Below are 24,881 nucleotides of genomic sequence, written 5' to 3' on the forward strand. Positions count from 1 at the left end.
TTCAATTCACTAATGTGAGGAACCTGCTGGTATTCACCAGACTGCAAAATCCTGTTTCCCTTGCAACAAGTTATGGTTTTGTTTTCTTAAGGAAAGAAGCTTTCCTGTAAAGTTCAAAGCTCCCATAGGTACAAAAAGCATAATTACTGTCATAATACATAGTACTGAATCTAATCCATTTTAACACCTCAGATCTTTCAGATAAAAAAACCAGCTTATTCTGTATATTCTTGCTCACCTCATTGATGTTTATATCTCCTAATGCAACCGAGTGTATTTGCTCATCAAAACACAGCCCTGTGAAAATATTCCACGCACTCAAATTGCGCTGACGCAGAGCAGTTAGCTCGGAGAGCTGCTTGGTGAAAGCTGGCAGCAGCCCTTTGCAAATACCATCTTTAGCAGCCCCGCAGTCATGTGCGTGGAGATTGGCAGGCAGCGGGAGCGGCTCTCCCCAAAGGGCTGGCACTCGGAGAGGGCCTGTTGAGTGTGATTGCAAAAAGTCTGCGAAAAGCCAGATGTCAAAAGATTGTCCCGGTATCGTTGTGCAAACTGCTGTGAAATATGTAGTGCATGGTGCTTATCTCACCCCCCCAAAAAAAAGACATGTTGCATAGTCTGGTTTTGATGCCATAAGGGCTTCATGGGGCTTTATGTAAAAAGGAAGTCATAACATAAATGCCTTATGTGCATAAATACCTATATAGGAGTCTCCTCTCAGGATATTAAAATGTACATGCACAAGAATAGAGTTTGGAAAATATATGTTCAAAGCTAGTATATCCATAGGAACTTGAAGCAATGACAGATTAACTGAAACTGATAGATAGGGAATACTTAAATATCTTTGTTTTTAAATGGTAGACCCTAGTATACAAGCATCTCTCCAAAACCCAAATGCTGATCTTTGGCAATGACAACACACTATATTTAAAATAGTTGTAAACTTTGTTAACCAGAACATGCAAGTTTGGCTGTACTATTTTCAGTGCTTTAATAACAAGCCAATGTTATATATGGCCTCCAGTCTATCACTGGAATCCTACAAGCTACAGGTGTCTTTGTCCTTTCTCCTTGTTTTGTAGTCAACCAAAAAGATTCTGTAATTTCTGTTATACAAAAGGTATGTTGTTACGTGCCAGATACAGAGCCTGTGTTTTAATAATATGTTAAGCATTAAGAAGATACAGAGCATGTCCATAAGAGTCTTCAATGTGAGCTGTTTTGACGCTCTAAAAGCTTTAAAGGCGTTTCTGAGTTTTCTTAAACTTCTGGTCAGCGAGGTAAGTGCTGTCTCGAGAGCCCAGCCCTTGCAACTATGACAACTTCATGAAGTCATTTTAGGAGAGAAATTAGTTTTGTGCCTTGTTGCCCAGGACTGCTGAAATTCTCAGCTTGATTGGAAGAAAGAGCCAAAAATGTGGAGGGTGATTAAAGCCCACACATTTCTTTGTGATTCACACATTAAATGTATCTTACAGCCAGTGTAACTCTGCGATGAGCAAAGAATGTGTTCGCAGCTGTTGATGAGTCTGATCTTGGTGGGAGGCAGAGGCAAGACACAAGTGATTAAAAATGCCGAAACAATCTTTCAGGAACTGTTTCACATTGCAAATTTACAGCTGGACAACATGATTGCAGAAGCGGCACGAGGCACTTGGAGCACGCTGCCAAATCCTGTGTGCCGTGACCACCGGGCATGGAGGAGCAGAAGTGAGCTAATGTGTGTACCAGGCAACACTATGCTACAAGGCAGCCGTTCCTCCTCCTCCTCCTCTTTTTTTTCTTTTCTTTTTTTTAATAACAAAAGAAAAATGTTCTTAGAAGCTGGGATTGTCGAAATGGTGTTTTGCGGGACTGTGCAGGAATATTGCCTGTGCAGTTAGCCAGGGCATTGCCCTAAGCCCGGCACACTGTGCAGGCTTCTGCAACCACATGTGAGCCCCAGTGCCTTCCAGTTTGAGTTGTCTACCTGGTGGTTTTACAGGCAGTGCACTGAGCTGGCAGACTTTGTCTAGCACTGATCTTGTCTGTGTGGGTAGAGGGCAGCTGCTCTGTGCCGCTGCCCATCCCCTGCATCTTCTGTGACTCCAGAAAGAAGGGCCCAGGCCCCATGTGTTTGCTGGGAAAGAACTTGAACGGAGGAGGGATTGAACTCAGTCTCTGCTGGGGCTGTTGGCACCGCACCCAGGGAGTGCAGTGTGTGCACAGGGCACTGATGCCCTTAGACACTGCACTGCCCAGGGAGAGTAACTGCAGTGGGAGCAGTGAGCAGGGAGGCTTGTGTCACTCTTACATCCACGTGCAGTCTTACAGCTTTCTTGCTGCATTTCTTTCGAACCAAATCTTGCAAAGAAATCTCATAGTTATTTTGTAATAGTGCCTTCTGGCATGCCATCTTGCTTAAAATTCTGTTTTTTTTTTTTTAATTTATTTCTGATCCTGCTCAGGAGGACTAGCATCACAGCTTGCAAAGTACGTATGTTGAGATCTCCTCGCCGAGTCCCACTGATCCTGTTTGTTGGCAGCTGAAATTGGCACTGTTCTATGTAGGGGAGCAGATGGATTAAGGCTATGTGTAAGTGCAGAGAAGGGGTTAGGATTTAACCTGAAATCCCCTTTGCTCAATGTGCAGCAAACCAGGCTGTACACAGACAGCTCTGTGAAGCTTGCATAGTAACAGTGGCAATATTTATCAGTCCCAAACTGTGTTCTGCCTCGTAAATATATTTCTAATCTTGTGGGCTGACATGGAGTTTCAGCATGCCAGTGGGTGAGTGCAAGGTGCAGATTAAAAGCCTGTGATGCAGAATTGGTTGCTGTTTATCAAGAGTATTCCACAGGATTGCGACTCTAGCTAATGAATTTAAATTGCATTTCTTTCCCCAGTGCAGCCTGTATCTATAAGCAGGAGAGGGGCTGAAATGTCAAACCACTTCTCAGCAGTGCTGCAAGTAAAAATCAAAAGATGGAGATCTTCTTCCTCTCTGTTTTTTTAAAGAGCAAATGCCAGGCTCTGTTGGCATTTTGTTGGAAATTTGCTTAGAAAGAGCATTGAATCAAAGTAAAGAAGAAAATATGGTCCAAAAAACCCTTTCTCTTAGCTCATATGTGTTTCTGTTTGTGTAATTCCGAGTATTTCTGCAGTCTTCTGAGAAATCCTCCAATAAAAACAGGGCAGTTGGATAAGGCTTTTCCAGTGGGCCCTGCAGGGAGCCAGGTCTGCTTCAAAAATGAGAAATCAGTGTAAAATAGTATTATTTCCGGGTGTGAAAAAGATTTGTTTGTCTCAGTATATTTAAGTAATGCATATCTGAAGATACTTTTTTTCCCCTTCAATTATTCTATCCAAAGCAGGCTTTCTGATGTTTTACTGTTCTCTGCTGTGGACTCAGATCATTCTATTCTATTTTATCCATTGTTGCTCACCAACAGCTGCAATTTAAGACACGTGCTCTGTGTTTATTTTTTTTAATTGTTCTAAAGAATTGATGGATGTGTTTTCAGAAATTTGATTCAAGGCACAAATTAATGTGTTCATAACTACTTTCCTTTTAGGATTACCAAAATTCATATTCCATGGTGAAATGTTTTGCAAGTTTCACTCTATTTATATAAAAACTGTTGGTTAGAGGAAGCCAAGAAATAGGAGTTGTGTTTCTTTATGCCAGGTTTGTGCTCACCTGAGCCATATATTTATTTATTTTATTATTTTATTTATTTTAGCATACCCCAACTTAACAGGTCATTGTCAGCTTGATGCAAAGCCATGAGATATCAGCTCGAACCCGATCGTAACATGTCCAGTGCATTCTGAATTGATTCATTTTCAGAACCGTGATGTGAACTTGTGGGGTGGATTGCACCCTTCTGGGATGCTTTTTCAAATCTTTTTTTTTTTTAATTAAAGAATGTCTCTAGAATTCTGTCAAAATTCCTTGTGGGAGTTTTCTGCAAAAGCGAGTCTGAGAACAGACCAAGCAGGCGAAAAAAAATAGGCCATCCCTTAAAGAAAATCAGAGGAGGAACTCATAAGATGCGCATGCTTCATCAATATTCATGAACAACTTCTGTAGAATGTAAACTCTACAAAAGACAGTGTTTTCTTAGCTTTTAGGAAACATTTTTGTCTGAATGAGCAACTGTCAAGTGGCACAGTTCAAGAGATTCCTGCTGCAGAGAGACGAAACTGCAGCTCTTCAAACAGCATAGCTTATCTAGCGAAGCAAGCTGAAATGTAGTTGTCTTAGGGGTGTCCACAGCCAGGAAGGTGCCCACAGAGCTTCTTTGCAAATTTGTTTGATAGTCTGGCATTCTCTTGGGCAAGGCAATCTTTCCCTGTATATCAGAAACCTGGGAGTTGTCATTCTCACAACGTGGAGAGTAAAGAACTCAGGAGGTTAACCTGAAGAAATAACATAAAATATTCTGCCATTAAAAAAAAAAAAAAAAAAAGTCTGGGCATATTATTATTTTTAATGTTGTGATGTTACTACTTCTGCTTTCAAAATCTGTTTTTTGCCTAGCATTATGTACTTTTTTCAGACTTGTTTTTTTATTTTCGTGGAGACTTCCTCTTACACAAGGTAGCTTCCTCTTGGCACCTTGTCTGTGTGTAGAGACACTGCGCTTTTTCTCCAGCGCCTTGATAAACATTAACTTGATGCCTAATTCTGACAAAGGTCTATCTGTTGCAAGGAGATCAGATTTAAGCTGATGGAGGTTGGGGAAAGGCTTCTGAGAAAACCATATTGCCGTTTTGATGGGAAGCTGGAAGTTGCAGATTACATGAGGTATTGCCCAGCCAGTCCTCTTTCTTCAGCTTCATTTCCATGTTATGAAGAAAAAGAAGCCTGATGGTGAGAAAAATGAGAGAGAAGGAAAGAACTCTGTCAGCATGACTGCTGTTTTTAGGTTTCCTCTTAACTTTAATACTTTTGATTATAATGAGCAAAGTTCTGGAGAACTCAAGTTACGTCCAGTCACTGGAACGATTCCTCACTTGCAGACAAAACCCAAAATAGAAACAGAGCATCTAGAATATGCTCTCTCTTCCATACTGTGGTTTCTCTGAAGTATTTACTGAAATATTAGAAGTATTTACTGAAATGGTCTGCTGCCAGTGAGACACCAATGGGTCATCTCACTCTTTGGGAGGTCTTAATACTGTGAAATGAGAATAAGAAGGCTAGAAGGTACAAGCAAAAATATGGCAGGCATCTTTTGCAGCGTTTTCTTTGCTTCTGAGTCAAAGTACTGTTTTTCTTGGATAACGTGGGTTTCTTGTGGCACCCAGTTGCTCTGGAGAACACGCTGATAGAAAGCTGAATCAAATATTTTATTTTAGAAATAAATTTTATGAATTTGCCATCTTTCATTGTGTGAAACGTTTAACTGTCTAGGAAACCCTATACTGGCCAGTGTGTCCTGAATAGCAATCAAAACTTATTTTCTTCTGCAGGGAGGCTGCAATGGGTGCATGGAGATGCTGATGTCTTCTGCTGAATAGTTCATGCAGCTTCTGCACGTGGTTTCTCCAGTGCTGTGTGGTTGTGGACTAGGTTCTCATGGATAAAACTTTTGACTTCCACAGTGTTTTTCCGTGCTCAGTGTGTTTTGGCTCCTACTTACAAAGAAATGAGCCCATGATTCTGCGATGTCGTTGTGAAAGATCTGGCTGACATGATAGTCATTTACTCTGTCCCCTAACTGAAATCTGGAGAGCACTGCTAATCAATAGTAAACTTTCTTAAAACTCTTTTTTTTTTCTTGAATCTCCCCCACGTGACCTTACGGAAATTCATATTTGACTTTTGAATTCCTACCTTTGCTCTGGATGAATAGGACATAAATGATGACGCGTAAAGACTCCATACCCTGTAATCAACAGGGAGGGCCTAGCCTGATTTCTGTCTTCCCCAAGTCTCACAGTTTGATGTTATTGATCTTCAACATAAAATAACTACTATTCCTGTGCCACCCAGGATTGGGACTAGTTGTTTATAAGTTCTCAAGCACTTCAAACAGGCAGTTTTAAGGCTTTTTCTTTTCCTCCTTGAGCGTTTTTATGAAAGTGGACTGGTCTTGAACCTCGTTTTATGAACTGAGTGTGTTTTACTCCCTGGTTATTCTATGATGCAAGTAATAAAATAGGCACTGAGACTTGTCCAGTCCTTGTGTTTGCAGATGAACCAAAGCAGAAATAGCCACAGAAGCTTTTTTTCTTCTACCGCTACCGAGAACAGCTGAGAAGAGGTTAAAGAAGCATTTGGCTACTGTAATTAGTTGGATTTACAGTCAAGGACAAAATGATTTTTTGTTTGTGATGGAACTTCCCTGAAACATGTTCTATAAAAAGAAGTTTGATAAAATCATTGATCTTGATATAAAATTTCTTGCATGATAGACCCTAGAGCTGTTAACCCAGTATCTTTTTGTCCACAATAGGTATGTTCTGTCTGACAAATTATTTGATTCAGAAGCTTTTGAATAGGCTAAGGTAATACATATTACCTTATACATATGCCAATTTTAGTAACTCTCTGCATCTTTATTCTTGGCTCTGCTTGTTAACTGGTTCCTTCTCTGGGAACAAGTAACTTCATGCTCTGTTCGTAGAGTGATTGTTGGGGCAGTGTGATGCTGGAATGGATTCTACACCTCCAGCCATGAAAATCCAATTGAAAAATACTAATTTTTGTATCACGAACTTCCCATTTAAGACTGTTTTTTCCTTTATCAAGATGCTAGTTCTTCCTTACTGCTAAAGAGAAGTGATTTTATTGCTGCTGCTAGGGAATGATTCATTAGCATGTGGTTTGCCCTCGCAGGAAGCCGCGTTCCTGACGCTTGTCTCACCAGAGCAAGATGCCACTGTCTTCCCTGGGCAGGGGCACCAAAGGTGCCTGTCTGTAGTTCCTGCTCCTGCTGGGGGACTGCCAGGTAGACAGGGAAGGTAACGGCCCATGGGAGGCTGGCGGTGGCTCTGCACCCACGCAGCCAGGAGCAACGTGGTGTCACTCAAGCTGATAGAATCACAGAACAGTTGAGGTTGGAAGGGACCTCTAGAGATCATCTTGTCCAAACTCCCCTGCTCCAGCAGGGACATCCAGAGCACGAGGCACAGGGTGACATCCAGATGGATTTGGAAGATCTCCAGAGAAGGAGACTCCGCAGCCTCTCTGGGCAGCCTGTGCCAGGGCTCTGTCCCCCTCACAGTGAAGAACCTCCACGCTAGCAGTGGAACAGCCCTGCACACAAGGCCTTGCCAAGAGTCCCATCTCAAAGAAGGTGACACAGCAGATCTCATGCAGCGTGGAGCTGATGCTTTAGTTCTTGGAGAAGTAGGATTATTCGAACTTTGAAATCACTCTTTTATTATTGGGTTTTCCTATTGGTAAATAAAGTAGGCAAATGGGAAAGCAGAGGTAAGTAAGAGCCAATTAAAAATGTGAAGTGCATCATGCAGCTTCCTCCTGAGCAAATCTGCTGTTCACAGGGTGGTCCCGCTCCCCTGCTCCTCTTCTCCCTGCTCTTACAAGAGCACTCGGCCACCCGAGCAGCCCCTCAGCGTTGGGCTGGTTTAGCTCCCCAGCTGACAAATGCCAGCCCTGGGATCACATGGCAGGAATAGGTCAGCTGTGTTGTGAAACTGCACCTCTTGGGGGAGGTTTAGAGAGGTAATGAATGTGCTGCCAGCCTGTGAGCAGATCCCTCTGCTCTGTAGAAGAAGCCACCATTGCCTGTTTTTCCTTAAGGGGTTGTGCTGAGCGTCTCTACCTGTTGGTACCCTGGAATCCGTGATTCTCTGCTGCAGTGTTCAAGACTGCTTATTGTTCTTCTGCTGATGTTTTGCACTGACAGCTTATCTGGAAAAAGAAAAAGAAGAAAAAGCTTTTCCTGCCGCTACTGTGGAAGAAGTTGTGTTTTTTGTATGGGCAGTAAAGAGAGCCAGACGCTGTGGTGATGGTTTTTCTCTCGGTGGGAATATAGAGCCCTTGATGTTGGTTCGCAGGAGACCTACTCTGCGTGAACTCCACGAGCCCAACGAAAGATGTGACGGCGAGTGACAGGCTCAAGGTCCAGCAGTGCAGCTGTGAGCTGTTCTGTGCTAACAGGGCAGTCTGTTTTCTTCTGAAACAAGTCAGCGCATGGAAGTGAAGCAGAACTCATTGGCCTGTCCCTTGTAACATGACTTTAAACATCTTGCTGCGCTATTCTAGAGAGTGCTCAAACGCTTGGTCCGTGCTGGCCAGAGCAAGCTGGAACTTGCCAGGAGTCCGTATAGTGCAAGCCACTCTGCATAGAAATAGTCCTTGTCAGAGCAGTTTTCCCTCTTCTTACTCCATTCCAGTGTAGAACTCTCCTCTCTACACCAAAGGCTTGGGAAGATGTTGCCCTTCTGTCCCTCATCCTTTGCTGTCACAGCGTGTCAGTGCTTGCAGCTCGTCACTGCTTCTCTAGCTGAGCGAATGGTGTCTGCCCTTGTGTAACCTGCTTGTTGACACCCAGCAAGGACCTTGGTCTCATCTGGCAACCCTGATCAGGACTGGAAGCTGGACAACCATTAGTGACTAATCCTGTGACTCTCTAGTTCTCTCCTCTCTGGGCTGTGGTGACTAGATTGCTAACAGCGCCTAAACTAGGTGTTTAGGTATTTACATTCTTCATTACAATGTGTGCTGCAGATACACCTTACTGAGAAAACGGTATTATGCCTAATAGTTTGGTGAGAAATGACTATTATTGGGCTGTTCTTGTTTGTGCAATGTATTAGTCTTTTTAAAAAGTCATAGTCCTAAGAAGAGATATGCCCTAAAAATATACCAAACTTGACTTTTGTTTTGTTTTTCCATCCAGGTATCGCATGCTGTTGCTAAACTTGTATTAGTTAGTTTTCACTGGCAAATCTCAGAGATTTTGGAACGGTAAGTACAAGTAGTCTTTGCCTCTCTGTGCTCCATGCTTTTCCCCACCTTTTTTTTTATTTTATTTTTTTTCCAAGACTACTCAGAGTATTCTATGAGTATCCTTAGATACATGTCTTTGGGCCTGAAATCAGGCTACACAGTCCATGCTGGGGAACAGAGGAGAAACATTATTTTGTTGAGGCTGTGCTGCCTGTAAAGAATTGTCAACAAGGAGGCGGTAGTGGTGACAGCTGCCTTTCAGCTTGAGGAATTCTCATGCTAGGAACCCTGTAGGTGCATTTAGCTTAAACATTGGAATAACAGATTAAGAGCTGCATCTATAATTATTTCTTTTAGGTATAAATAGAACATATGTTCAATTTTTAATCTATTTCTAGCAAATGTTCTGCTATTGAGAAAAAGGTGAGCCATAAATCATCAATGCTAAACTCATGCTGATGTATAAGTTAGTAATAAATTTCTGATGATGCTTTTGCTCCTTCTGGACGTAAGTGGTGTTTTTTTCCCCAATCTGTCTAGCATTTGGAGAGCAGCAGGAACTGGAAAATGGTGCTGCAGTTTATTTGTCCTTCGGTTACTGTTGAAGTGCAGTGAAATCCTGCAGCTGACTTCAGGAGGAGTGTTCAGACTTTGCCCAAGTGTGTGCAGGAAGTGTGTCAGGAGGCACTGCTGCCTGGCAGCCCCTCTAGAACATACCAGCTCAGAGCTGAACGCTGTCTGAAAATAGAGAGTGCATCAGTCTGACTCTCTGCCATGCCAATTTTGGCCCTGTTAGCCAGCAACTTTGTTCAGCTAACGTAATGGGAAGTGGCTTTCATATGTGTGTTGTTGCAGCACCGCTGGTAACTAGAAGGTTGTGTGCTTCTTGGTTATCATGCTTCCTGCGACAGCCCTTCCCTAGGGAATGAAGAGGGTGAGGTTCATCCATAGCAGCTCCGAGCAGTTCTGGGTGACTAATCAGATTTAAACAGGTGCTTAGGTTTATTCCTAAAGCTCTGACTTTTCCAGTTGTTCTTCAATAGATGTAGCCCTCACTTCCATCTTCCTTCTCTTGTGTTTGTTGTAGAGTGACATTCTGAAATAATGCCTAATACAACAAAAAAGTGCTAGTGGGAATGGAGGCTTTCCAGCCTAGTCACAACAGTGGTTCTGCTCTCTATTGTGTGAATTCATTGGTGATTTTTTACTGGAGATAGAAGCATTCCCTTGCAATGAAAACCTCAAGCATCAGGGCACATTTAATTCTAGTGTTGCTGATAGCTTCATATTCCTAAAGGATGCCCGTCTGTCGCAAGGCAAATATTAATGGGATATTAGACTAGAATCCGTGTGACACCCAACTAGGAAAACTTAGTTTTTGCAAAGCAGACAGACAGGAGCATCGCTGGAGCGTGTTATCATGGGCTCAGGGCTGCTCTAGGAGTGAAGGCGTTAATAATGAGTAGCAATCTTATCTTCAACAGTTATTTTTCTGGCTACTTACAAAAAAAAGAGGGGGGAAGATTTGTAGAGAAATGTCCATCAAGGATAATAAAGGAGATGTTAGTCTGTTACTGGGTAAAGTGTTATCTCTGTTGCTGATTTTGAAGAAACTATCAGAAAGGTTATTTTGATGATAGTTCAGCTTGTTCCATGAGCAGACTTACCCAGGACCTAGATGTATTCACTTTCCTTGTTGAAGCCTACACAGAGCCTGTAATTTATACAAGTGAGAAGGATCAATTTAACAAAGCAAAAACCATCAGAAATTGATTCCTCAATTGCCCTTTCAGGCACAAGTCGAATGCTGCCCAGTTGCTAGTAGAAGCACGAGTTCAGCCCACCTCATCCAAACACGTAAGTATGTAAACTATTTTGGTCTGTCCCTTGGCAGAGACAGCTTTGATCCACCTCATTTGAGGATTGCGTTACTAGTGACACAGTCTGTCCCATATTAACCTTTCCCAGACTCAAGTCCTTACACCCCAACTCAGCACTGTTTCAGCTTTTTCAATGAGAACCCATTCAAGAGTTATCTGGCTGTATAACATGATCTCTAAGGCAAGTTGCTGTGAGCTTCAGCTCCTAATGCAGCATAATGATTTTTCAGGGGCACTTTGAGGCAGATTTTCATACTGAGTATCTGTATAGCAGCTAACTCTGCAGGCAGAAGCTGTAGTGATGAGCCCAGAGGGACAGAGTACAAAGATTTTGCTGTTCACGGTGAGCAGTTGATCTGCACAATCACCTAGTCATTGCTGACTTGATGAATCTTGTTCTGGTCAATAAGTGGTGCTGCTTTAAACAAAGTTGCTTTATTTCCTTTCTTCATGCAGTCATGTTATAAAATGTGCTCTGCTGGTCATGTGGTTGGGCTTTTGTGCTCCTGCTGCTCTGTGAGCATCTCTGGCACATAGGAATATGCATAGAGGCTGAGGGCTGTCACACACATGCCTCCCAAAAGGTGGCAGAAGTTTAAATAGATGAAAAAAAAAATGGTTATGTGGCTTCTCTGTGCTCCAGCTTCTCTCCTGCTTGTAGCTTTGTAGTGCCTTGTCTCTGATGCAATGCTGGACCTAGTTCTTCAACTCCCAAGGGTGAGCAAAGATATGTTAAGGACTAGCTCTGTTACGAGTTGCTAGCAAAGGGCAGGTTTAGACCAGTGCAATGGAGTGTTTCCTTATTTTTCAAGCTGAGAAATAGTATATATGAGAGAACTGAGTTCTGGGTAGTGCCAAATTGAGGCAGGAGCTGTTTGGTGGCTGTGAATCTGTTGTGATAAAAGAGGCTCTTGAGAAGGACCGACTGCAGGGACAGTGTAGCACCCCAACACACCGATTGCTTGTGAAGCTGTCCTGGCCTGGACCTCACCTGAGACATTAGCACAAAGTGATGGTGACTGTGAGGGAGGTGAGAATGAACTGCTTTGTTTCCTCAGTAAAGCTGACTTGTGTCTCTCCTAGGCAATGGTACATTCCTCTCATCACTGCGCAGTGTGCATGCAGTTTGTCCGGAAGGAGAACTTGCTCTCTCTGGCTTGTCAGCACCAGTTCTGCCGCAGCTGTTGGGAGCAGCACTGCACAGTGCTCGTCAAGGATGGTGTTGGAGTTGGTGAGTTCTTTCTTCAGTGTCTTGACTATTGTGAAGATCAGTGGCTGAGTCGCTGTAAGAGCATCACAATAATGAGCAAATGGAGCATGGAATAAATGTTGATGGCAAACCACTTTTGTCCTTAACTTTAACTAGTCATGTGACATGAGTATTGACACACTGTCTGTAGAGTGTTATTCTTGCCTAACAGAACCTGCATCTCCATAGACCCGTTTGATGTTCTTTCTCCCCTTTGTGATTTCAAGGGCAGAACTGTAACAAATTGCAAGTTGCAAAGCTGCTGTATTTTGAATGTGCATTTCTCATGATGTACTGTTTCAGTGTCTTTGGAGTGTTTGTGGATACAAACTTCTGTTTCCTTTTTGTTCAGTAGAAGCCAGTAGTTGCCAGGGTTGTCATGGGCTTCTCTTATCCTGTCCTTCACGCTGCCTTGACATTAACATGCAGCTTTCTACTTTAAGTGCCTGACCTTGTGAATACTGGGTGAAGCACTTACTGGTCTTGGATGCACTTGTGCCCTGTCGTCTTTCAGTGAATACAGTTAGGCTCCAGCTTTTCAGCAGCCCTGATAGATTTGTTTCGCAGTTGTGCCCCTCTTGACACAACAACAGATGGCACCTAGGAAACTGTTGGATGCTCTGTGTGCATTCACTCCCCAGCACATGCTGCCCTGTGCTGAAATGTTGCTTTCTCTTTGCAGGGGTCTCCTGCATGGCCCAGGACTGCCTGCTTCGGACGCCAGAAGACTTTGTGTTTCCATTGCTGCCTAGTGAGGAGCTGAAAGACAAATACAGACGCTACCTCTTCAGGGACTATGTGGAGGTACTGGCTCTTAAAATACCCCGAGTCAATTATAATCACCAATGACTTGCAGAAATTCTGTTTGAAGCGTCTTGCATCTCTGATGAGAAATGCAGTACCTGCAGCAAATTTGACTCTGATAAACACGATGTGGCTGCTGCTATAGGACAGGGCTCGCTGACAAAATACTCTAGCAGTTTGCAAAAGTAGATTCTACTCTAAGGTCACCCAGGAACTTCTTAGCTGCTGCTTGGTTTCTGTCCTGAAGCAGAGTTTCTGAGTGTTGCAGCTGAGAACTTAAAATTTCAGTCTGAATGTTAAGACCTTCTTTGTTCCTGCATGGATATTTCAGATTTTGAAAAAATAAGTGCTTCATCACAGTGCAGTGCACAAGTGTAATAAGTGCAGCTATATTGGCTTGCTTTATAACATAAGTTTTATTGAAACTTGTGGTTTATAAACCACAAAACTTAAAACTGGTTATGTTCTTCTGCATGCACTGCTAATCTTACCACCTTGGTGTGTTCACAGAGCCATTATCAGCTGCAGCTGTGTCCTGGTGCAGATTGCCCTATGGTCATACAGGTACAGGAGCCAAAAGCCCGGCGAGTGCAGTGCAATCGTTGCAATGAGGTCTTCTGGTAAGAAACAGAAAAGGCTAAAGATCGCGGGGAAAGTGTGTGCTGTCCTCAGGGCTACTCCATCTGCTTGCCAACAGGTTCAGGGTGTAGAAGTATCTCAAATGCATTGCTGGAGTTGTTTGTAACTTGAGTTATCTTGAGTAACTGGACACTCAGATTCTGATTTCTTCAGGTGGTCAGTCCTCCCCCAGCTTCTTATGCTGCTTGGGCAGTGGGTGTTCTGACAACCCAGAAAGTCATGACTTGAGTAAGCCAGGAAATCTTGCCTTCTGTTAATTTAGTTAGGTTTCAAATACTGGTAAATAGATTCTGGTAGTAGGTATGAAGGCCTCAGTTATCAGCTGGTACTTTTGAGATTTTAAATTTATTACACCAGAGTTTATGGTGTGTTATTAGGCAGGTGTGAGCCTCAAACATTGTCTTAATTAAGCTCTTAATGATCTTAATGAACCTTGTCTAACTTCAAGCATATAGAGGACAGAAAAAAAAAAATTAAAAGCAGTTTGTAGTAAAACAAGGCTGCTGGAATGTCTTCTGCTCTTGGGTCTCTAGAATCACTGCTGCTGAAAATGATTCGGGGGATGCAATACAGGGCGAGTTAGAGTCCAACTTCCTGGTGTCTCCATGCAGATAGCTCTCACCTAGGGCTGTTGGGATCATGCTGATACAGGAGCCGCCTCCTGGATCCATTATCAGATTTAGTGTACTTGTGAAGCACTTCTGTATGCCAAGAGCCCTGTAGTTCCCTTAGAGCAGACATAGGTAGGAAGGTTAGAGCAGACTTCTGTAGGAAGGGATATTTTAGCCTTCAGGCTTATGTTTTTTGTTAGAGAAGTCCTCAATTCGCTCTCATCCTGACACAGGTTTCCCTTTGAGAAAGTGGGCTTCAGTGGAGCACTGGCCATGCAAGCACTACCTTGGTCTTTGTACTCTAGCACTCCTCAAGTACATTTGTGTCCCTTACCTCTCTTGATATGTGAGATCTTGATTATCAGAAAAGCTTTAATTCTTGACTAGCATCCTTCAAAATTGACATCTCCTTTTTTTTGTTTATTTTGTTTTTTATTTTTCCTGCTAAGCTTCAAGTGTCGGCAGATGTACCACGCACCCACAGACTGTGCTACCATTCGGAAATGGCTCACCAAGTGTGCAGACGACTCCGAAACAGCCAACTACATCAGTGCTCACACTAAAGATGTAAGGAGAAGAGTGCATGCTCCCTCGTGCCCTGAGAAGCAAGATACAGTTCTATATGTACTTAGTACTGTGTCCTGCTTTTCCAGACAGCAAATCCCCCCCTTTAGGGACTGTAATATTGCACAGCTTAACACCTTGGGAACACTTTGTGCAGGAAATAACTGCCCTCCTGACCACAGTGCCACAGGGATCCCTGGGGACTTGGTGATCCTTACTACAGACTGGTGTGGTGCAAAAATCATTGCCAGTCAGGTGTGCTGCCCTCCCGTGGGCTAAAGGCAGAATCGTGGCTGCCTCTAAACAGTGCAGAGTCATATTTAAAGGGGGAAGAGGGAGGTACAGCAAATGCAGAGCTACTATCAAATAATTCACTAGTGTTCTTTACATTTGGACAAATATACAGAGTTCTGAGTTGGAAGGTGCAGGAGGTTTGGCAAAGACAACAGGAGGGGATGACAGCATCTGTAAATAAGGCATTGGGACACTTGTAGTAAATTTAGACTCATAAAGAAGATATAGTATTGCATATTGTGCAGTCATGTCTACCGGCAGAATTTGTAGCCCTTAATTAAAGATTGTAGATATTTTGCTTTTATTCTCTAGGTTAACTGTCTGCAGATTGGAATGTTAAATGTTACTTTGGGATTTTGTGGCCTGACTTGAAAACAGTTCTGAATCAGCTGCCATTTGTTATATCACTGCTAATGACAATTGTGGCAGTGCTGATTAGCCACAAGCTTAAGCCTTGTTAGAAAAGTGAGTACTTGAACTAGAGATATTAAATTCCACCCCTTCTCTGGAGAAGGTGTCAATGTGTTGTGATAGGGCTGTTGCTGCTATGCTCTTTTGCAGCACTAAGATTCTGTTGCATGGAGGATTGTCCTGGCATGCATTTTAGCTGCCATTAAAATATTTAAAAGCCATAAAACTTGCTTCCTTTTTGGTACTTTTGCAAGCCCCCTGCCAAGAAAATGTAACAGAGTCTGACACTCCAGGGCATCAGTGGACTCCTGATGGAGCAAGGAGGTGTGTGGCACTTACTGTGCTCAGAGTCTCTGCTAACTGTCCTCCGTTAGTGGCTGCTGAAGGCAGGATACAGAGCTGATTTATCTTGTAGCGTAAATAGCTGTGGAAGCTGAAGAGATTATATCTATATGCCTGAGAAACTGCTAAATTTGAGAGCTTTAGTTTTGTGAGTAGTAGGAACACCAGCAAGGAGATTATATGTTTTAGAGCCAGCAATTCCTGTGCTTTCTGCTGGTGTGCCATCCCAGGCTTTCAGCCTCCTTTTTAAATAGAGCTGTCAGGAATTGATGGGAGAGGGGTGTCCACATGCTCATATTCTCACATACACATACATATATAAAAAAAGGGGCAAAGGAAGGGACAAATAATCATGCAAGTGTTGTTATTCTCTAAAGAGTTGCTGAAGAGAGACTTGTCTAACGGATATCTCTGTTTTCACAGTGTCCCAAGTGCAATATCTGTATTGAAAAGAATGGAGGCTGCAATCACATGGTGAGAAGTGCTCTCAATACTTAGATCCTCCTTGTTCTTAGCAGAGTTTTTTTCTTCCACTAACTAGTATCTCCCTTCTCTTCTCTTTCAGCAATGCTCCAAATGCAAGCATGGTAAGTAGAAGGATTTGGAAGCAGTTTTCTCAACATTTTTAAGTGACAAGGTTCTTTTTTAGTGATATGAAGAGCAATTGTGAATATCGACTGAAATATCTTTTCTTCTAGTAAAAGGTGAACATGCTGCTAATTATAGACGTGTGTGTGATCGTTTTATGTTTTTCCACTGACTATGATCTCAGCTGGGTTCTGATTCAGTGCTGTTTTGGCTCCCTCTCCCTGATGGGTCCATTGTATAAAGAAGTCTCCATCTCTGTCACAAGGTTAAGAACAGAAACTCACAGAAGGAAATTAAATGCTTTATATGTATATGGACTTGTCATCAGTTGAAAATACTGGCAGAACTGAACCATTTATTTCTGTTCACTGATGGAAAGAATGAGTCCTACCTCAGATGAAACTGCAGAAGTTGTGAATTGTTTTGGATAACATTATGTGTTAAGACTTTTTCATCCACTCTTGTGCAAGTAACACCTCACTGGCTTTGCTAGCAGAATCTGTGTCTTTTGTCTTGGAGTGAGATGGCTTGTATTCAAGCCCTGTGTGTTAAATGTGCTACTAAGAAATATTCTAATCTCAGAACCTCCCTTGAAAGATGTTTAAAGTTTTCTGTCCTTTCTCATTTCCTTTGCTTTGGGGTTTGCAGCAGCACTGGACATGATTTGATGGAGCTCTGTGACAAGGGTGAGCAAGCAAGTGCCAAGATACCATGATGACTGGCACTCAGAAGGCTGGTGAACTCTGGAAATACCAGTTTCAATCTCTTTTTATAAGAGACATGAAAGTGATTCCTGTTGTAACAATTTCATCTCCATCTTTTTTTCCTTCCTAGCAGAATACTCCCAGCCTTCCCTTGAAATCAGGAAACTGCCACGCAGGTTTCACTGTTACTCTTTCTTCTACTTTTCAGTGACTTGAAGTGTCATAAACTACTGATCTCTAAAGTTACCAGGGTATTTACTTCCTCCTTGACAGAGAGGAGGGCAGACTTTTTTTTTTTTGGCATGAGTTTGTTCACTTTTGGATTGGATTGTTCATATTTAATTCAGCCAAAGAATCGTGTATGGCAGCATGCCAGTAGCGTGGAGGATGTAACTCGCAAGTAAGACTGCCTGCCTCTTCTATAATCTAGTGTGACAGCCTGTGCAGAGCACAAATACCATTCTGCATATTGGTCCAAGCCTCTTGGGGAGCACAGAATGCAGCAGTTGAGCGTTTATTTCCATACTTGCACGGGAGGCTGAGGAGCAAAAACCTTCAAGCCAAGCTGGTATTTTTGGCTCACCTGTTGCGTTCTGTTATGCAAGATGTGACAAAATACTTGTTTCTCAGCTTAGCAGAAATATCTAATAACAGATGGGCTGTGTCTACTGAAGCTTTTCTTTCTTAGAACTGTTTTTTTTTTCCTTCTGTGCATCACCCAGGTTTTTTTGCTGTTTTCTGCAGACTTCTGCTGGATGTGTCTGGGAGACTGGAAGACTCACGGCAGCGAGTACTACGAATGCAGTCGGTACAAAGAGAATCCTGATATTGTAAACCAGAGTCAGCAAGCACAGGCCAGGGAGGCCCTTAAGAAGTACTTGTTCTATTTTGAGAGGGTAGGAGACATCTCTTTGGCCAGAGCTGCTGTAGCCTTTTAATGCTCCCTGCCTGGTGCAAAGGTCATTGCCAGCAATCTCCGTGCAAGAAACTGCCCAAAGAGAATCTGTGCAGAATTTTCAGGCCTTGTTCTTTCTTAACTCAAAATCTTGCCCTGTGAGTCTCATCCAGCCAGTAATGTCTCCCACAAAGCAAATCATACTCACTCCCGTGTTTCCTTAAGATAGAGAAAATCAGTGCTACCTGTGTGCCACTGTACTGTCTTGTTGCAGAATGAGTGCTACTGTAGGAAAAAGATGTAGATTGATATTATTCCAATCATTGCCTTTCAGCATCAGAAGACTTCAGAGTTTCTTGTATTTTGTCTTTATAGAGGCCAAGAAATAAACCTTGCCATGTTTGTAGCTCTGCTGGTCACAGCAGACTTTTCGTTAAATGTCATGCTTGTTTTTTTAGAAGGTTTTAGAATATGTCTCAAAGCAATGAGGCAGTCAGAGCCTCTCTGTCTGTGCAGCAGTCAGTGCAGTGACTCAGGCCAGACTGCAATTCTAGAGCAGCTTCTGTGGAAGAGAATGGGGTAGATGATCAGTGCTGCTGCTTTTCAGTGCACTTGTTTCCCTGTTCAAGTGCGTTTGTTCTTCATGCCATGAGCCAAGTCTTGTGACAAAATAAATGTGCTCATTCTCAGCTCTCTAAACCAACAGGCCTTGGGAAATGGCCATGTTTACAGTCTGCATGAATGTCGGAGTTGTTCACTGAGCCCGCGTTAAATGTAAATTTAAACTCTTGACCTTTCTGTAGAAGCCCTTTAAATAGAGGAACCACCATTACTTTCCATCTTGTTAGTCAAAAGTCAATGCAGAGGACATTTCCACTCTGATGAGCTGGATTTGCTCCCTGTTTTTTGCTGCTGTCGGTGTGTTGTCTGCAGCCTCCACTACCTGCTGCTGGAGGGGCTACCTTGCTGTTCCTTCCCACAAAATGTCTTGCCTTGCTGGACTCCTACCCCTCTACAATTTTTGCTTGCTAGAGCTTGTGCTTTTCCAGCAGCAGTATTCTGGTCTCATGCCATTTTTTTTTCTTTCCTCACCCCTCCCTTTGCAGTGGGAGAATCACAATAAAAGCTTGCAATTGGAGGCACAGACGTACCAACGAATCCAGGAGAAAATCCAAGAAAGAGTTATGAACAACTTGGGAACATGGATAGACTGGCAATACCTACAAAATGCTGCAAAGCTACTTGCAAAGGTGGGTAGTTTGGGCTTGTTTAGCACAACGAAGACAATCTACATGCCAAAATGCAAAATTCACAGTACCAAGTGAGGGGAGAGAATTTTGAAAGTGATGGGTATGTGGGACAGTACATCTAGTCTAGGACATGAGCCAGCCAAAAATCATCTGGAATTGGCCTCTGTAAAGTTGCACTTTAACCGTGTCCATCCTTCCAAGGAAGGGGTAAGAAATTCCACCGTGAGATGTCACCCTTGTCGGAAATCTCCGCTGTTGATGTTGATCACCCAAATGCAATTGTGCTGACTTACAAGCCTGAGACTTTTTTTTCTTCTTTTCTTTTCCCCTCAATCCCACTATAGTGTCGTTACACGCTTCAGTACACATATCCGTATGCCTACTACATGGAGTCTGGTCCCAGAAAGAAACTGGTGAGTCATTTTGCTCTTTTTTGCCTGGTAGTATCTTGGGGTGTAGTTGACAGCATATTGGGCCAAAGTTAATTGCTACACTTTTCAAATGTTTCTTAAGGAGGAGAGAAGAAAGATGCCTCATCTGATTTTTTTTACCCTTTTGAATAAAGATATTTTGCTGTCAGTTTGGTTATTATGTCTCACTTCAAAAACTTAGTTTACAGATTCCATAAATGCATTAGGGCTCTTATTACATAGTGCAAAAATTGCAGTTTTCAAGCTGTTTGGTTTTTTTCCTACAAACCTCTCATAGTTCTGGATTACCACCAGCAAGTACGTGGTCTTAGTCACTGCTTTTTATCAAAGCAAGAGAGTTATCAATAACAGACTGCCCATTCGGGAGACTGTCCAAAATGAATAATAGAAAGTCAGCTGGAATGCAGAGAATTAGTAGAAGCACTCTGCCTTGAGAAGTCTCAGCCTTCAAACTACACAATTTTTTAACTGGGAAATTACCAGAATCTATGAGCTGCCTGGTTTTATTTTCTTGAGTTTGGGTATGGATAGGAAGGATAAATATGGTTTTGCTCCTCACTTGAGATTCACCAGCAGCTCAGTCATCTGATAGGTTTTGTTATGTTCCCAGGGCAGCATTGTATTTACCCTAATAAGAGATTTATCCAGAATGATAGGAGGTTGGAAGCGTGGATTTGTCCCCGGATTGGACTATCACACTGCTCAGAACCGTGTTTCATGTGAAGAGCTGCTGGAAGATAATTTTTCCATCTTTGAATCAGTGTAGCTTTGCTAGTTGTGCTTTTTGATTCCTACTCTGGAATCAGAGTTCCTTGCTGGCTTGGAGCATCCCATAGTATGGACATGTCCAGAAAGAGTCCTGAATTCACTGGACTTACCAGTCCAAGAAGAGATTCTTTTTTTGACTTAGTTGTCCAAGAAAATAGTTATCAGAATTTTCCATAGGATTGTGTATATTTGCTCAGACTGTGGACAGATGTTCTCCTTGGATCTGACTGACTCTGGAGCCAAATGGCTGCTCCTGGGTATGGTTAGCAGCCCCTCATGAAATTCTCCTGGAAGAATTTCATGACCCATTTCTGGCAAGATTAGCTGAGCTGTTAGCTATTTGTCACTTGTGCTTTTTTAGGCTCACATGCTTAATTTTTGAGTGATGCAGGTTAGGTCCTCACATGAGGAACTCCTGGAAGGGTGATAATGTGTAGCTGCGGAGGAATGGCTGAAGGTAGATAGGGAGGAGGCACAAACCTGCTTTGTTAGCACAGCTGTCAGTGGAATGCTTTTGTCTGTACTTCAAGCATAGCTTGTGATGTGAAGCTGCTCCACTAAACTTGTTTCTTGTTGCTGTGTAATTGTGCTGTTTGCAGTTTGAATACCAGCAGGCCCAGCTGGAAGCTGAAATTGAAAATCTCTCGTGGAAGGTGGAACGAGCAGACAGCTATGACAGAGGGGTGAGTTTTCTGCTGGCAAGATTTTGTTATAGTCGGGCTTAACACCTCTGCAGGAGAGCTAAGACAAGTAAGGGAGGATGCTGAGAAGCCGAGTGTGGTGGCTTTTTGTAGGCAGCAGGTGTTGCAGATGTGGAGAGCTCACTGCCTCACAGGAGGAGGGAGGGCTGCAGTTAGTCCTGAGGAATTGAAATGGGACCAGTAATGCTCAAGAAGAAGCTACATTCAGCCCTCTGATTAAGAGCCGAGTCCTCAGTTTTTTAAGACAGAGCAGGAGCTGAGTGGCTGCAGAGGGAGCCCATGCTAAGAGGAATTTACAAGTCCTAGTGATCCAGAATACAGATGTAGTGTGAAGAATGGTACCTCTCAGAGCAGAGCTGAGTATTTCCCTGGAGAAAAAGAACCCTTCTCTGAAGAGTTCACACTAACAGTTTCTCCCTTGTGTTTTTCCAGGACTTAGAGAATCAGATGCACATAGCAGAGCAGAGACGGAGGACCCTGCTGAAAGACTTCCATGACACATAAGCGAGGAGGAAGTGACAGAGTGCAGGGGTGAGAGCAGCGAGTGAAGTGATGGCAGCTTCACCGTGATAAGCAGGCACTGCCTCTGGGAGAACATGGCCAAGGACAAAGCCACCCCTCCCCTTGCAAGTCAGACACATGCAAACACCACATCTTAGTCCAGTTTGTTCTCTTATCTTTCTGTTTCTGCCAGGCTAGAGGCCAGAGTTCAGATTGGCATATTTCCTGGGACATTTCCCTCCTGCCCTTGATGGTTTCAGAAGGGGAGGGAGTTTTTCTCTGAATGGCTGTTAATAGTATTAGATCATTACAATTTATGTAATTTTCAACGGTTGTACAATTATACAAACAAACCTTAGAATAACACACAACCCTTTTTAAAAATAAATTGGCAGTGGAGTGTTTTTCCTTAATCTGCTTGTAAATTTAATGGGCTTTTCCCCCGTCTCCCTCTCCCTTCCTCTGACCCCAAAAGCCTCCCAGGCACTGAAGGAGGTTGCAAAGTAACTCAGCTAGATTTCCTGATCCTCCTCCAACCAGGGCTTTGTAGCATTGGCATTGCATGGGGAGAGTGGCTGGTGTTAAGAGTGGCTGCTGCTGTGTCTGACCTGACAGTACCAGCAGTGGCTGCAGTTTAGTGCAATCACATGGGGCATCTCTTCTCTCATAAATCAGCTGTGCAAAATCCTGCTACATAAACAGAAGAGAGGACTTGTAGGAGAGAGACCAGGTTAAAGCTGGGGATATGCCTTGAGGCAGGTCAGATCCTTGCATTTGATGAATCTTAGGTCTTCCATGTAGATTTTTTGCTTTACTTTTTTTGTTTTCTGGGGAGGGCATTGTATTGCCAAAGTGAGTGACAAGGGCGTAGTAGCATACTGTTGTTAATCAATGCTTGGGACTTTTGCAGAATGAAGCAATCCATGTTATAACAGTGCCATACAACCTGGTAAAGATTATTTGTGCCTGCTGGGTAACATGGGTGAGAAAAACTGATCACATTCATCAAGGTGAAACTAATTGCCACTACATCATGAGGAGGAAAAATGATGTACAACACGTTCCCTGGCACATGTGGGCAATATGGACAGGCACTTGAGAACAGGTGCACTGCTTGTGCAGAGCCAGGCAGAAAAATTAACTGGCAAAATTAATTTATTTGTATATTAGTATTGATGCTGGTGGAGACTTTCAGAAATTTGATTGTTAGGAGCATGTGGAGCTTTTTTATTAACATTCTTTTTCTAATGTAAAATATACACTAAAATAAAAATGTGAAAACCCAGTTCATGTTAGCAGGGCCTTAACGTGAAAATGGTTACTTAAATGCTGATGCTTGCCTGTTTGCTATGGGAAGCAGGTCCCATATTAAGATTTCACAGGCACATGTGTTACCTGCACGAGGAAAATGTTGTACGCAGAGCGGAGCTGGAGTCTCTGATATGAGGAAACCTTCACTTCTCTGGGGAAGTCACGGATTCCCTTCCATGCCACATTTGGAGGCACTGCCTTTGGTGCAATCCTGCACTCTCATGTTGTTCTTGCACAATGTCATTTGACAAGGATGAAACTGGAGGGGGAAAAGTCCTAAATTCCTACTTGCTAGAATAAGCTGACTCTGCTGGTGAAGCCATTTCTCATCTGCCCAAGATGTGAGACAGGTATTTGCAGCACGTATAGCTGAGCATGTAGATTTTAATGAGAGGGCTTTATGAGTTTAAAAGAGGAAGAGCTGTCATATGGACTGATGCTGTGACCATTCCCCTCTTTAGGCTGGAGCCACAGGTATTTCCTCACCTCATTCCTTCCTCTGCTCCCATCAGCAGCCTCTTCGTGGCTGCCTCAAAATACATCCTGTCTCCTTCCCAAATGATTCCCAAAGACAGAGATGCTGGACACAGGGGAAAGCATGAGCACAGGAGTAGGTTTGCTATGTATCCAACAGTTTACACTGTCTAGAACTAATGTTTAAAATATTCTTAAAAGAGGTAGAGCGCAAGGTACTAATCTAGAATTTAAAAGTGGTGTTTGTGTTACCTAAAAGTAACCAGCTGACACTCAGTCTCTTTGCAGAACAGATATGTGGAGTTTCCTGATCCCAAAGAGCACTCGCTGGTGTTACATAGTTGTGTGTCCTTGAGCTACGAGAAGGGTTTTTCTCTCTTTCTCTCTTTCCCGCCCTCTCTTGTGCCCCCACAAAAATGTTTGCTAGGAATCCTTGTTTGCAGGCCAAATAGCTGCATCCAGATTTACTGAACAGACTGCTGAGGTGCTTGGCTGAGGAACAGTAATACATATTGCATCAAGTGCTCCTGATTTTTTGAAATTTCTTGAACTTAGAGCTTTGTCAACAGTTTTATTTAACATTCCCACTCTCCCCCACATGCCCTTTAACCAAGGCTATGGATGCCCTGGGGTGCAGCGTGGAGCTTCCTTCTCTGCTTATGGGGAAGACACCAGGACTTGCTCTGGCAGCCCAGGCAGGGCGATTTCTGTGTTGGAGTCTTATAGAAAGTTGTGGGCCCTGAGATGAAACCTGCAGAGCAGGGGGACTGGTGTCACTTTGCATGGAGTGGCTGATGCTGCATGAAGGGCAGGTGACAGGAAGGAAAACAGGCCCCTGACCTCAAGCAGAAGGCCTTTATTTTTCCTGTCAGCTGAGGAAAAAGCTGCTCAGGGAGGTTATAGGAATGGAGGTGACTAGCAAGTGCTTTGTGAGCCATTCATTCAGAGGTACGAGTTCCCCTGCGCTGTGTAGTGCTGCAGCTGTGCAATCCTTGTGCCCTTTTTTTCTTTTCCCATTGCCTCCTGTTCCCGCACTGGCCTCACGCCGCCTCCTGGGCTCCACTCATTTCAGCTTTGCGGACATTAGCGCATGGGCTGCCTCATCTCTCACAGTCCTCAGGCTTCCCAGACTGTAACAAAAAGTTTTCTACTGGCAACGCAAACTGCATGACTGCTGCTCCGTGCAGAGCAGCAGGAGGTTTCTGTACTATAATCTTGCACTCTTCAATTTTAGACTTTTTAAGCGGGTGAAAAAAAATAGAACTTTATTTTTAAATGAGACACTTGTTTTGGGGCTTCCTTCCTTGCCCGGTCCAGTCGGCAGGTTCAGGTGTGGGGACAGCAGAGGGGACAGTGCAGGGGGGTCCCACAGAGCAGCTCCTCTTCCTCCCGGGAGCTGACAGAAGCGCGGCGCAGGGGAAACAGGCGCTCGCAGTTGGTGTATCCGAAATAAATTGTGACTTTCTACTTTTCGAGGCGTGCGGCTCTTCATTGCAGGCGGAGGTGGCGGGAAAGCGCGGGGTAGCGCGCGCGCCCGCCCGCCCCCCCACGTGCT

The 24,881-nt window shown here is 43.4% G+C and overlaps 1 protein-coding gene across 3 annotated transcripts in view; it reads left to right on the forward strand.

The window, feature by feature from the left end:
- The window catches only part of ARIH2 (ariadne RBR E3 ubiquitin protein ligase 2), a 32,904-nt gene extending 8,762 nt beyond the window's left edge, over positions 1 to 24,142 (forward strand). For all 3 annotated transcript variants that reach the window (XM_026052553.1, XM_026052552.1, XM_026052551.1), the window contains exons 3-15: positions 8,860 to 8,927; positions 10,703 to 10,766; positions 11,873 to 12,020; positions 12,721 to 12,842; positions 13,353 to 13,462; positions 14,542 to 14,659; positions 16,127 to 16,177; positions 16,269 to 16,290; positions 17,740 to 17,891; positions 18,997 to 19,140; positions 19,485 to 19,553; positions 20,939 to 21,022; positions 21,473 to 24,142. In XM_026052553.1, the coding sequence (XP_025908338.1) occupies positions 8,860 to 8,927; positions 10,703 to 10,766; positions 11,873 to 12,020; positions 12,721 to 12,842; positions 13,353 to 13,462; positions 14,542 to 14,659; positions 16,127 to 16,177; positions 16,269 to 16,290; positions 17,740 to 17,891; positions 18,997 to 19,140; positions 19,485 to 19,553; positions 20,939 to 21,022; positions 21,473 to 21,544 (1,224 nt within the window). In that variant the 3' untranslated portion in view covers positions 21,545 to 24,142. The remainder of the gene's footprint in view (positions 1 to 8,859; positions 8,928 to 10,702; positions 10,767 to 11,872; positions 12,021 to 12,720; positions 12,843 to 13,352; positions 13,463 to 14,541; positions 14,660 to 16,126; positions 16,178 to 16,268; positions 16,291 to 17,739; positions 17,892 to 18,996; positions 19,141 to 19,484; positions 19,554 to 20,938; positions 21,023 to 21,472) is intronic.
- The last annotated feature ends 739 nt before the right edge of the window (positions 24,143 to 24,881 follow it).

The sequence above is a fragment of the Nothoprocta perdicaria genome, unplaced genomic scaffold, assembly GCF_003342845.1.
Source record: "Nothoprocta perdicaria isolate Ctin4 unplaced genomic scaffold, notPer1 scaffold_9, whole genome shotgun sequence".
In the NCBI taxonomy this organism is placed as follows: Eukaryota; Metazoa; Chordata; class Aves; order Tinamiformes; family Tinamidae; genus Nothoprocta; species Nothoprocta perdicaria.